We start from the raw sequence: 14115 nt of genomic DNA, 5'->3' as shown, positions 1-14115 counted from the left end.
TTAAGAAAAATAAATACTTAGCAAGAATGCATTAAACTGATCACTATTTCAAGTAAAACCTTTTCTTTTGAGCTTTCTATTCAAGAAAGAATCCTGAAAAAAAGTATCATGTATTCCACGAAAATATTAATCAGCAGAGCTGTTTTCAATAAGAAATGTTTTTTGAGCATCAAATCGGCATAATTTAATGATTTCTGAGGGTTCATATGACACCCAAGACTGGGCTGCTGAAAACTCAGCTTTGCCATCACAGGAATAAATCACATTTTAATATATATTAAAATAGAAAATATAAATTGTAATATTTCACAGTATTGCCGTTTACTGTATTTTAAATCGAATAAATGCAGCCTTGGTGAGCATAAGAGACTTTTTTAATAAACATTATAAAATCTTACTGACCCTGTAAAATATGCAGTAGGTTTTCTACATTTATGATCTGGGAGTCCAGTCTGCATGTGTGTGGTGTGCCTAGTGACAACCTAAACCTGTTTTTTGGATGACTGTTGACCTTCACCTCTCTACCAACCCAGGCTCTTAAACATGGCGTGACGCTGCTCTTTAAGCTACCACCCAGGAACCAACGCTGCCTGCAGCTCAACCTGGCTGATGGATCTGAGTGCAGCCGCCAACCTCCAATCACCCCAGACAGAAGCCCCAGGACCCTATACCACCCCAAGGTACAGCTCTGTCACGCACACACAAGATATTTAAAGTGACATGCAAAGGAAAAGAAGTCGTCTGTGAAATTCAAATGGTAAAATGTTACTTTGCTCAATCTAGGCAGCAGATCAGACCTGATGAGCCTCGATACAAACAGCTGGCGCACAATCAGTAATGAGTGGGCAGAGTGCTGGATGCTGATACCATATTTTTCAGAATGTTCATATGGAATATATATTACTAACATATTTTAATGAGAAAGGGTCAATCCCAGCAGGACTGTGAAACAACCACAGACTGTAAGTATGGGAATAAACTGCTGTACTGTAGTATGTGCAGGTAGAGACTTTCATAAACAATTGCCAGTGAAATTCTTTCCTCCAAATGGATATATATTCAAAGAAGGTATTTCAAAATATATTAATGCAGGAAACAGTTATTTAAAATTGCAATATATATACACACACACATACACGCATAAATATATTTATCATATTACCAATAAATTTGTAAATGAAATTTCATGTGTAAATGGAATATCATGCAGTTGAATACTACAGAACTGTTTCTGTTAAAGGGGTCATATGATGCGATTTAAGTTTTTCCTTTCTCTTTGGAGTGTAACTCTAAACTCTTGGTGCATTAAGAAGGTCTGTAAAATTTCAAAGACTAAAGTCTCAAATCCAAAAAGATATTCTTTATCAAAGTTAAGACTCTGCCACGCCCCCCTAAAACGGCTCATTTAAACACGCCCCACATGTCTACATCACTATGTGTAAATATTTGCACAATGCCGCCCAAATGTTCACGCAAAGAAAGAAGGAGTGGTTTCAGTAACTGCAGTTAGTGTTGAAGCAGCAATGTCAGGGAGATGCTGTGTGTATCTAGGCAAAAGGAAAAGCACTTTATTTGGCCTTCCGAAAGTAGATGCATTTACTTACAACAGTGAACATAGGAGAGGAAGTAATTCTGACTTCGCTATGACAACCTGATGTTTCTTAATCAGCTACTGTAAGTATATTTTGTTATTAGTTTAAGTATATTGAATGTTCAAATGCCGAGTTTTGCGTGTCGCGCGCGCGCGTGCGTGTGTGTGTGTCTGTGTGTGTGTGTGTGTGTATGGACGCACTGTGAGAGAGAAAAAAGCACTGTGTCTGTCACATGACTCTGTTCTTCTTTCGGGCTTGAACTGATGGTAAAACTAAAGACATTATTAACTGTCTTTTAATTTATTTTGAAAGATGAAGCTTGCAATTATGGAAAGGGGCATTACATTTCTGACGAGTGCTTGCAGTGTTCGGCCAATCAGAATGCACTAGGTAAGTTGGCCAATCAGAGCAGACTGCTCTTGTCAGAAGGAGGGACTTTGTAGAAAACGGCAACTTTGAGAGAGGTGGGGCATAGAAGACCTACAATAATGTACAGTATTTTAAAAAAATGTTTGTTTTTTTTTTTACATTAAAGCATGTCAAAATATTCAGTTACACCAAATACACAAAAAAAGCATCATATGACCCCTTTAAAAATAAAAACACACCCTACAGGGTCAGTTTGACCCTTTTTGCATTCTAGTGGTTGGCAGCTTTGGTTGAGTTCTAATTCTATGTGATTTTTTCAATCAATCATACCACGTATTATAGACTTCACCTCCCTTTTCAGCTGGACTATTTAAAGAAACTTCTCCATGGTGGTACGATAAGATAATGAGCTATTAATATATGCCGGGGTGGGGGGTACATTGCGTATTTGAGCTTTAACCCACCTTGTGTGGTTCGACCACACCGACACAAATGCAAACATATGTGACGGTCTGTGTCACATGCATTCCCGATGACTTTAGTCTTTGGAGGTCATTAGCTGGTGTTGGACCAATTACATTCTTTGCATACTGAACTAATCTGTGGCTCTGCTGTCGAGGTTCCTCACCATTAGTGTGTTTGCTTATCCATTTCCTTCCCTCCCTCCAATTAACATGTCCCTCACTCTGGGTTTGTTCTGCCGGTGTGTGTTGCTGTGGCGCCTGTCCATCACCCTGAGTCCCTCTGAAAGGACACTTTAAAAGTGAGAACAATGCTGCCACCTCTCAATCACCGCTGAGTGGTATTGGTACTCAAATGAGTGTTCTTCCCTGGGGTGTGTTTTGTCTTGCTGGGTCTCTTGGTCTGCTCTGTGATGAATCTTAACTGTAAACAGGGCTGTCATGCGTTACCATGGCGAGGGCTGAGGCGAGACAGGTGTCATCAGTGACGTGGTTGAAAGCAGGGCGGATTAACAAGCACAGGATTCCAGTAGGGGAGTCCACCACTCTGCCCCTCCTGCGCTCTTCTCTGGGCCCTCTGGAAGAGCCATCAGGCCCCAGAGGCACCCAGCAGGTAGCCTACTCCCTGCAGCCAGGCACAGGGCCTGCCTGCCCTCCTCTTAACCCCAGGAGCATCGACAGCCATCCCAACCACCACAGGGATCCTCTGGCCCAGCCCCCTTGCTCTTCTCTTTCTCTCTTCTCTGCTTTTTCTTTTCCTCCTTTGACTTTTTATCGTTTGTTTCTTTTTGTCTTCACTAAAGCTCTGACACCTTTCAGACCCCCAGTGCTCTCATTTTCTCTCTCTCATTTAAAAAGTACTTTATTGGCATGATTGTATTTACAAGTTATGACAAGAAATTTCAATGTACAATATAACAATAAAAAATAACTACGAAAACATATTAAAATAAGGTGCTAAGTAATTAATAAAAATACGATTAAAAATAAGATAGATAAATTTTATTGTATGGATGGGGGAAAAAAACATTGAGAAATTTCTCAAAATATCTTATTTTATATTCCACAGAAGGAAGAAAGTCATGCAAGTCTGGAACAACATAAGGATGAGTAAATGATGATAAAATTGTCATTTTAGTGTGAATGATCCCTTTAAGCTATATTTGTTTTTACTTATTTTTCTGTTTTTAAATGTGGTTTTAATGCATGGAAATACACAAGTAACAATGACAGAAAAAAAGTACAACTGCCATTAGGTCTGAAAAAATGTTGGATATTCCAGTAATTCCACTCTGGCACCTTGCCCACATCAGACATGGTTGTCAACACTTCAGGAGAGCTATGTGCTTTCCAGGAGTGCCATTCCACCCTCCACATATCTGCCTCTCTCTCTTTTTCTCTCTCTCTATCCAATCCATCAAAAGAGATACATTTTTAAGGGCTGAATCACTTTTAGAAATATTTGGTCATATAAAACTATGGTAATCAAAAATGCCATTCCATTGAATATTTAAAACTATCTACCAAACTGTTGGCGGAAGCATTGCATTAGGGACAATTAAATCCAATTTAGAATGAATTGGCTTCATCTTGTGCTGGTTTAATAATAATTAATGCATTGAAAAGTCTCAAATGAAATCCAAGACTGAAGAGAAAAATTATGAGATATTTATTGTAAATCCTTCTGCAAAAATGCGTCTTTTTTTCCCTTTAGCTCTGTTCTTGTATATTCAGATGTTTATGTTTTTGTGCAGATGTGTGCAGTAGGTTGACAGCAGCTCACACCTGCAGACTAGTCATCCTGCAGTTGATTAGGCAATGAGCAACAGACAGTTAGACACGAAGTTAACCAGGAGCCCAGCTCTACCTCAGGCCATGCTGAAGCACGCAGCCATGGAATGAGATGGTTGACTTTTCAGTGCTCCATTAATATCGGTCCACTTAAACACCTAGCCCAATGTGTACAAAAAAGAAAGAACTAAAACTTGTCATGTCCCAAACAGTATCAGAAGAAAGCATGAGGAAGTATTTCCTTCAAAAGCAGAGATATCACCAGGTATTTGAATTCTACTGCACAGATCAACAGCTCATCACAAAATGTACATACACGTATGACATAAGGCTATATTTTTACTAATAAAACATTAGAGCTTATCAATAAAATGCATTTTTATGGAACAACATTTTTCAGTTTGTCTGTTTTTTCAAAGGTATGTTTAATATTAATATAATTTATATAAATATGATTAGAATCCCTTATTGAATCTCATTAGTCATGTAGAATAGGGGAGAGCGGTGTAATATTTTGTTTCAACATCTGTAACTCAAACCTTCCTAGGTCTACAATATTCCCATATTTATCTGCTACAATTGTTTTAGAAATCCACTATCAATCTCTGAACTGTTGGAATTAATTACAAATTAAATACAAAGAGTGTCGTTGTGTGTATATATATATATACACATGTATGTGCGTGTGTGTGTGTGTGTGTGTGTGTTGTACCTTACACATGCAAGTTTTGAGTGGCGCCCTCCTGTGGAACAAACTATTGTTGCATGGGACATTCCACAGCTCATGTTCCTCAAATGAGTGCTTATAGAGTTTATCGTTGTCCATTTAGTATTCACATAAAGAGAATGTGTTTGTAGTGATAGCGCGCACTAAAATAATTATGAACTCTCTATATCTAGGTATAATATCATCCCATCTGTTGGTGATTATTTTAATTAATTGCTAATCAAATACGTTTCACTTGTAGTTATAGACCTTTTCATCGTCAACATTTCATTTGACGGGCGTGGGCTATAAGGTATTTAACCATTTAAAAACCTGCGAAAAGGGGGACCTGCCTTGAGTGATGGTGGGCCATCCGAATTTACTCTGATGTCTGTTTTTGAAAAGTAACATAATGGAGGGTGGGGCTGATTTATTTTGACGTTTAATTAGTCCAGATTAGAAATAGATTTTTTTTTATTTTTCTTTTCTTGACTAAATGCCGACTTGTAGCCTAATATTTTCGCACATCTCACTTTTTATTAATTATTATTTGAAGCCTATATTTAGGCTAGTTAACATTAAATGTATTTAAATTGCATTTCATAAAAGTTGTAATTTAGTATTATGCGTAATTTAGTACTATTAAATGTAACATGAAATAGCATATCAGAGCTATGTCATTTAAAGACTGATTCTTACAGACTTTTATGGGAGTTTAAAGAGCATTGGCAGTGCTTGACCAGAAATCCCATTTCACACAGGTGTTATCCTTCTGATGATATAGGGATTTTTGTTTTGAGAAGAAGAAGAAAAAAAGCTAATCGTCTGTAATCCTTTTAATATGTCTCTCACTTTCCTTCTGCAATACACAAGTCAGCGGCAAACCAGTTCTGCAGTCTGCTGTGTTGCACAATAGCCTTGGTTTCAGTTTTGAAATCAGAATAAACTGATTTTTACCCACTTGATGTTTGATTATTATAGGTTTGGATGAGCATATATATTTTTATTATTGTTATTTTTTATTATTATGTTTTATTTTATTTTTATTTCCTGTCCAGTAAACTCCTAAATGAATGATTCTAATTAATTTGACATTTTATTATTAACCGAGCATATGAATTCGCGCTCCCCTAAACTCCTCCGATTGTTTATGGACTCAGGTGAAGGCATATTTTTTTAAAAAATGGCTCGGGGTGGGGGTTTGGGTGAGACCCCCCTGCTTTTGTTCTATTGAAAAGGGGGCTTGTTCCTCCAGGACCAACCCTACCATTTTAACCAGGGGTGTCAGCGCGAGCGGGGTTGACATTGGAGACTGACTGGCAATAGGAGAAGAGGAGGGGATAAGAGAGTTCAGCAGCACTGCTTCTTGAAGAAAGCTCATCAGATGCACTGTTCTGCCTCTTCTGACTGACATTCACGCAGGAGTCAGACTGAATCAAACGCCAAAGGATCTATTTCTGCTGCGCTCATCATCTTCATGGAACACGGGACTTGATCTGTATGATTAGGTGCATCAGAAGCTCTTTCGCTAAAACTTGAAAAGTAAATCGTTTACATGCTGTGATTTATGCGTTAAGTGCACTTATTTGACGTTCTCGTTTTAATGAAGGAAATCCAGGTAGTGCTGATATTTGTCACTGGTGTCAGTCTGAAAATAATGTCCTGGACATTTTTGTTCTGCTTCTGATCAGCAGATCTAGTAATTTGCCAGTTGATCTTTTCATCATATGTTGCGAGTCACAGTTTGGATAACAACGCAGGACTTTATACGTTTCAACTGGAAAACCTGATTTTTGTTTTTAAAATCTCTGCAAATTACACTTTTTTTTCTGTGAGGCCCTTCCATTCCAGCAACATGAGACTCATTCCATCACGACTGAGTTATCTGTAAGTATATTTCCTTCATTATTTGTTTTCACACGTTCACAGCTTCGCTTTCCAAAGTCTAATGTGAGATATTCTCTCTTGCAGATTCCTTCACCTCTTCGCGTTTTGCTACTATGCTCAGGTATGTGCAACATCTTTTAATATGCTTATTTACTGTTATTTTAATTTACCTACACAAAATGTTAGATAAACTACATATATTGTTAAAGAAAAACACAATTACTCTAATAGGCCTATATTAATTCCATACTTAGATACTTTATTATAGCTACAGAATGCGTAAACGCGCGCTCCTAAATTAAGATTAGTATACAGTTGTTTTGCATAGAAATGCACGTATAGCCGTTAAATTAAAAGGCAGTAAAAGAGCGATGGGAAAGGATGTTCTTATCAGATTGGTATCACAGTGGGCGCTGTAACCTGGCAGGTAACACTAACATACTGGCACAGGCGCGTGGGCATGAGCGCGTGAAGTATGCCAGCCTTGAGTCAATGATAAAACATGTCGTGGGACCATAATAACATAAAGGGCTCAACTTCGGCGTACAGGACAGTTTGGATTGAAATGTAGTTAATTTTAAGCCACAAACGACACTTTTCTTAACAGCGCATTTTGTTTTCTAAAATCCAAAATGGAAAAATTTAAGTGAATACGTTACGGATACCTTTTCTCATTTCGATTGCATTAGGACTATTTTAAATCATCACATTGGAGCACGGTGTAATTTATAAGCTACTATGAACGAATGATAAAGCAATTTGTGCAGGTATTGATTATATGGGATTTAATTTCTGACAGGTAACCATTCAGTCCCCGCCTAATTTTACACAGCATGTGAGTGAGCAAAGTAAGGTGACGGACCGGGTCAGCCGTAGACTAATCCGGACCTACCAGCTTTACAGTCGAACCAGTGGCAAACACGTGCAAGTTCTGGCCAACAAGAAAATCAACGCCATGGCCGAGGATGGTGACTCTAATGGTAAGACCATCCTTATTTGTCTCGCATCAAATCATAAAGTCTGTTTACTCAAACCATGAAACATTTTGTGATGCTTTGGCGTTGTGAGGAATTATTTTAAATTCATTTTGCATGTAAATATTTTGCTAAATATACATTGAAGAACATTTGTTGTTCTTTTTTAGCCGCATTGGGGTCTTGGCTATATGGTTCTTCGGAGATCAAAAAGCTTTTTCATTGTTGGTTCTTACAAATTACAGTGTATCCAAAGCCCCACTACACCTGTTTTCTGAAAAACTAGATAATAAAAAGGTTTACTCTTATTTTGTGGATCTCTGTGGTACACTGCAGTTGAATTGTTGGGCATCTGGTCAGTTGGTGAAGTTAAAAAAGCAGTAGAGTGCAAAAAATGTTAAATGGATTCTAGATTGTTGAAGGTGAGTCTCTAGAGAGACGTGCAGGTCTGGAAGAGCCATTAGAACTCATCTTACTTCAACCTTCTGAACATTTCCTGAAGAACGTTCCCCTCCTCTCCTGACCAGCTCAGGATGAAAATATGTCTAGCCGAATTCTAACCCGAATGTTTGCTTTATGGTCATTCTGTCCTAATGATAGATCTCATAGAACCTAAATACCCTATCTAACTGCTTTAAGTATTTCTAGGATCAGTTTTATGATTCATTTGTATCTTTGGTTTCTGTTTTATGGTTGTTTTTATGGTTGGTTTTATGTTTTCTGAAATAATACATCAGTGATTAAGTGTCCTGTTTGTATAATATGATAATTTATACAATCATAAGTTTGGCTAAAATATTGTATAAGCTCCTCACAAAAAATGTCAAATACATAAACATGAACAAAATAAAAACATTTCACTTGCATATTTGTTACTTTATCTAAATCAGATCTGTATTATTTGTATGTCTTACTTGCATGGTTTTGTCACATTCAAACCCAATAATTACCAGCTTTGTTGTGGTATTTTTGAAAGCCTGGCTCTAGCTCTGCATGGTTTTGGTGACATCCATGTCACCTGAGCATGTTGTAGAGACAGCAGGGCTGTTAGTTCGGGCCAGTGCCTGGCTCTGGGCTTGTGGTTGGGCTCTTCACCAGCAGGTTATCTGACCCCCTCCATTTGAACTGTAACTCTTTACGATCACTCAGAGTACAGGGGCTCAATCAGAGAATGGCTGCAAGTGCTAAATCTTGGCATGGAGAATATATATCATGGAAAGTTAGCTTCCCTGCAAACACTGCCCTGATTTTCTTGTAATATGTTTTCATATAATAATTTTTCTTATAATAAATTTCATAATTAATAAAAAAGCAAGTTTTAAATTGATTATTATTTGTATTTATTATTATTATTATTTATTTATTTTTTTAAATGGTGCATTTTACTGAAATATTTCAGAGGTTTTTTGTTTGTTTGTTTGTTTGAACATGGATGATATGACCATTCACATATTGTTTATGTACTTACATAAAAGGTAAAACGATGAGAGTCCTGCCAGGGAGCCTTTGGTTCCTTCCAGAAGAATTGAAGTGCACATGTTTTTATCATTCTGCTGGAATTTAAGCTTACAAAAATCCTAAAAGTAGTCCCTTTAGATTTCACCTGTTTATGCTGGTATATCTCTGTGTGCATATGTGCATGTGTGTTTACTCGTGAAATGTTCCTATTGATTGACTGATCGTAATTTAGATTTTCCAAAACACAACATCTAATAATAATAATAATATAAAACGTCTTTTCTTTTTCCAGCCAAGCTCATAGTGGAGACGGATACATTTGGGAGTCGAGTTCGAATTAAAGGAGCTGAAACGGGATTCTACATCTGCATGAACAGGAGAGGGAAACTGATTGGCAAGGTTTGAAAAAAAAGTCATTATATAATCATTCTATCACTGATAATAGTGCTCAGTTTACATAATCTGTAATACAAACACAGCATATGTTTCCGTCATTTTCCTGTCCAGATTGAAAGGTTTTTGATGAATGAGAATAAGAAGAGAAAGTGAGCGATATACCAGATAAATCAGAAATTCAGAAACATCACTCATATAGTCATGTAGTAGTTTCAGCATTGCTTGTGGACTTCCCTTATTTTATGATTATTAAGGAGATTGTTCAAAAAATCAAACAAGAGTTTTTTTTCTTTTCTGTTAGTGGGCACCAGAGAATTTCTGGTTGCAGTAGGTAAAATCGAGTGTGAAGAATGGGATCTATCTTCCTTTTTTTAGCTGGCTACTCTTGTTCCAATGTGGATTTGTGCCTTCTCCTTGCTGTGAATGGTAATAAAGTGGGATGGAGGTTCGGCCCCCACCTCCCAGCACCCTGCCAGGTGGACCATCTGCTTGGCACCCCTGATCTTATGCTATCTGACATATTGGCCGCCCAACGACAGCCTGCATGAGAGAGGGTTTTTTCTGTTGTAGCTTTTTATTGGTTAATATGCAAGCATTTTGGATTTGAGAATTTAAACAGGCCATTTTGTTAAGAGGCTGGGGAAAGGTTTGGCTCCTTACCCCATTTGCATTTACTGGCCGGATAATGTTTTAAGGTCCTGTTGTTATGAACGTAAAATGATGCAGTGCATCTATAAGAGAAAAAACTAGACTATATAGCTTATACATATAGCGTTTCTGTTGTTCAATGCCTTGAAGAAATGTAAATATTACAGTAATAGATTCTGAACTCAGATCAGTAAGTTTACTGTCTTCATAATGAACAAAAGTTTTTTAAGGAAAAAATCCCCACTGGTGTTTACTGAAAGGGGAAAGTCATTGGCTTCTGCTGTCATTTCTTTCTCTTGATCTTGGATCATAATGACTTAAGCATATACTGTGTGCGTGTGGGGAAGCCCTATGTAAACTGGAGCAAACCTTTTCCGAAATACTTTTAGATAAGCTTCATATTTCTAACTTAATCTAAAATTTTGTCTTTATCTTGTCCTCACAGAGAAACGGTCAGGGGAAAGACTGCATTTTCTCAGAGATAGTCTTGGAGAACAATTACACTGCTCTACAGAATGTGAAGTATGAAGGCTGGTACATGGCCTTCACACGCAAAGGCAGACCCCGCAAGGGCTCCAAAACCAGGCAACATCAGCGGGAAGTCCACTTCATGAAGAGGCTGCCCAAAGGACACCAAATCGCAGAGCACAGACCCTTTGATTTCATCAACTACCCTTTCAACAGACGGACTAAACGCACCCGCTCCTCAGGAGAGCGTTGAGGAGTGAAGCCGTAGAAAAGGAGAGGACAGAGAGCGAGAGACTTTCTCAAACAGTGAACAGACTCCTCTCGTGGACTCCTGCGAACATTTTTTTGTACTGAGCAACAATATACCTAACCTTTAGATTTCTATGAATTTTCAGAAATAACAAAAAAAAGAGAGAAAAAAACATCTCGAGAAAAAAAAAGAGAGATCTATTTTTGTACCCCTGACTTTTAGTACTGACTTGTGTAAGAGTATAGAAAAGCGAAGCACGGGACGTGTAAGTGCTGACATTTTAGTAGTGCGTGGACTTCATCCTTCTGTCCTCTCTTGTTCTGCTATGGTTTTATTTGATTTTGATGGTTTTAGAGTCATTTATAACTCTTCGTATTGCTGCTCAAGGGGACTTGAAGGGCCTGAGAGAATGCACTGACAACACAAGGCTGTATTCGGTTACACAGGCAGCCGGGGCACCTCTCGACCACCCAGCGATAAGACACCCAGCTCATCTCTCAGTAACCTCTCTGGTTCTTGATTCTGGAACTCTCTGGAGATAAACACGGTTAAAGCAAACTGAGCTTTAAATACATATTTAAATGTGGCAGCTACATTTTGATTATCGCAGGTTTCCTACTGTGGTTTAAACTGTAAATTCCGTGGTGTATAAATGTATTGTATGGACTGTAGGAAAAGGTTCTGTTCTTTGTTGCATTTTGTTTGTCTGTTTTTTATACAAATATAAATATATTTTTATTTGAGGATGTGTAAAATTATTTTAATGATGGAAATATTTATTTAAAAACCTGTAATAAATTTACCTTAGGATACTGACGTCTTTTGTCTAATATGTTCTGTTCTAATATGCAATTTTCCAAAAAGAATAATAATAATAATAATAATTTGTTCTGTGGAACATAAAAGATATAAAAAAATAAAAATAAAATCTTTTTTGTTTTCCACAGAAGAAATACAGTAATTTCAGGACTGAAATTACATGATGGCGAGTAAATAATAGCATCATTTTATTTTTGGGTGTACTATACCTTTAAAAAAACACATGAAATATGTGTATAAAAGGCATCTATATATAGTTTAAAATTGCCAAAAGGTCTTTTCCAGAAGTATTTTAGATGTTTCAATGGACTCGTCCATAGAAAATAAGGCCAGTTTGGTCTTTGTATGAAACAACTTGTCATTATGCAATAGCATCATAATAAATACCACCATTGTTTGCATAACCCTTCTGGTTAGAGACCAGTACAGAGTGAGATGGAGATACTGGGTCTCTCCCCCCAGAATGTTTGGAATGGCACAGCTCAGGTCAACAGCTCAGTAGGACTGTCTCTCCAGGGGGGCTACACTGTTTGGTCTCTCCTCTGGTTGAACCGGACACACTAGAGCTCCATGGCCCTGTCTCCTCACCCTTGCTCAGGTGTTTTTGTTTAATCTCAGACCTTTAACTCCCTGTAGCTTAATCTGATTGGAGGGGTATCTGTTTTGTCCGAGCAGGGGTGCTGTGTGTTTGCAGACAGGGTCCCAAGGAGCGAAAGCCAAGATCAGAAGGCAGTGTGTAGTGAGAAACCGAGAAGTGGGGATTTGTGGAGTGAGATCACTATCACGTTCTTGTCTGTGATGAGGATGATTATTAATGACTCCTTTCTGCCTGAGATACGCATTACTGCAGTTATAATCCTATGTAAATTACGATCAGAGGGGAGAAAAAATAGACATTTTCCAATCCCTTTTAATCAAATTAATTGCATCTTAAAATTCTAACCCATTCAGCCAAAAATGATCCTCTAATTAGCGTTGGCTTGACACATCTCACGCATCATTGAAAAATGTGTAAAGCAGGTACATTAGCAAAGGCTGGCATTGTTTTTGGTGCAATAACGCCATGTGTTCTGCCTCATGTTATGCTAGTTGCTAAGCCAGGATGCAGAGGTCAAACTCCTAGAAAGGCCAGAGCTTCAGAAGGTTTCTTTGACTTTAAAGTATGCTGGTTTAGTGCCATTCAACTGTGATGGACCAACAGTGTAATCCAGTTCAATGGATGGTAATCAATTAAGGAAAAAAAGCTTCCTGACATTTTGAAATAAACCACTTAGGAGACCATTTGTATGCATTTAGAATCTAAAGATAAGAAACAATGAAGAGCGGACTGAAGATTACAGATTAAATCTTAATTTAAAGAAATAGATTTTTCATTTTTGAAAAGGGATTTAAAAAACATCAACAAATCACGCAATCATTCACCCATATGCATACACTGTATATTTCATTATTGGTTGATATACATATCATTTTTTGTACTTCAAAATGCCATGTTTAATTCAATGTGTTACTTGCCATTTCTTTGTAATTGTTTGTGAAATTTAGCAGTTTCTAAGCAAAAATGGTTTCTACACCATTTTTTTTCTCGATGTATGCAAATGTTTCAAGCAGCTGTTACATGCTATAATTCTTCTATAACAATTTTAAGCTATTTTTGTAATATTTACATAATTTAAAATTCATTTGTTATGACCTTTTAAAGCAAAGTAGGGGAAAATGTGATTAAAAATGATGAAAAACTAAATGTTGACCAGTACCTTGATCTAAAATACACATTTGATTAGATTTAAACCCAAAATCTTAATGTTAAATAAACAAAAAGATACATGTTTAATGTCCTACAGACCTACACACCTTTGATGTCACAAATAAAGCTTTTTTTTTAGATTTTAGTAAAAGAACCTCCGGAACCAATTGACTCCCTGTGTTTTCACATTGATGATGTCTGCTATTGATTAACAGTCCTTGGTAATTTGCCACAGTTATTCTGCATTATCAGTTCTCAGTTTCCCCTGAAATTTGTCTCCATGACCATAAAGTTGTAAGAAACCCAGGGGATCCAGCAGGTTGTGGGAAAAATCGCACCTTCTGTGCAGCTTGTGATGCCATGCAAATGAAGAGCAATTCCACTGAGAAAGAGGGGACGCAAAACTGCTTTCATCCATTTTATTGAGCTGCAACCGTCATCCTTAACCCCTGATAAACAAACAGGGCTACCTTCTTAATTTGCTAAGGGAGCAATTTAGACTTGTACAAGCCCCCCTGCTGAACTGGCAGAATGGCAGGGGTGAGAGAA

General features: G+C 37.5%; 1 protein-coding gene across 2 annotated transcripts; it reads left to right on the top strand.

Moving 5' to 3' along the window:
* Positions 1-5565: 5565 nt before the first annotated feature.
* Positions 5566-11812, top strand: LOC132110655 (fibroblast growth factor 8-like). Of its 2 annotated transcripts, none has more exons than XM_059517441.1 (5): positions 5566-6806; positions 6891-6927; positions 7639-7786; positions 9531-9637; positions 10728-11812. In XM_059517441.1, exons 1-5 carry the CDS (start codon positions 6775-6777, stop codon positions 11001-11003), a joined length of 600 nt encoding a protein of 199 aa, XP_059373424.1. In that variant the 5' UTR covers positions 5566-6774; the 3' UTR covers positions 11004-11812. The 2 variants fall into 2 exon arrangements, with proteins under 2 accessions (XP_059373424.1, XP_059373423.1); XM_059517440.1 differs by having other exon boundaries at positions 5570-6806; positions 7606-7786.
* Positions 11813-14115: the final 2303 nt, after the last annotated feature.

Source organism: Carassius carassius, chromosome 30, assembly GCF_963082965.1.
Source record: "Carassius carassius chromosome 30, fCarCar2.1, whole genome shotgun sequence".
Lineage (NCBI taxonomy): Eukaryota > Metazoa > Chordata > Actinopteri > Cypriniformes > Cyprinidae > Carassius > Carassius carassius.
The sequence above is the reverse complement of the archived record's forward strand: the minus strand, read 5'-3'. Positions and strand labels throughout refer to the sequence as shown.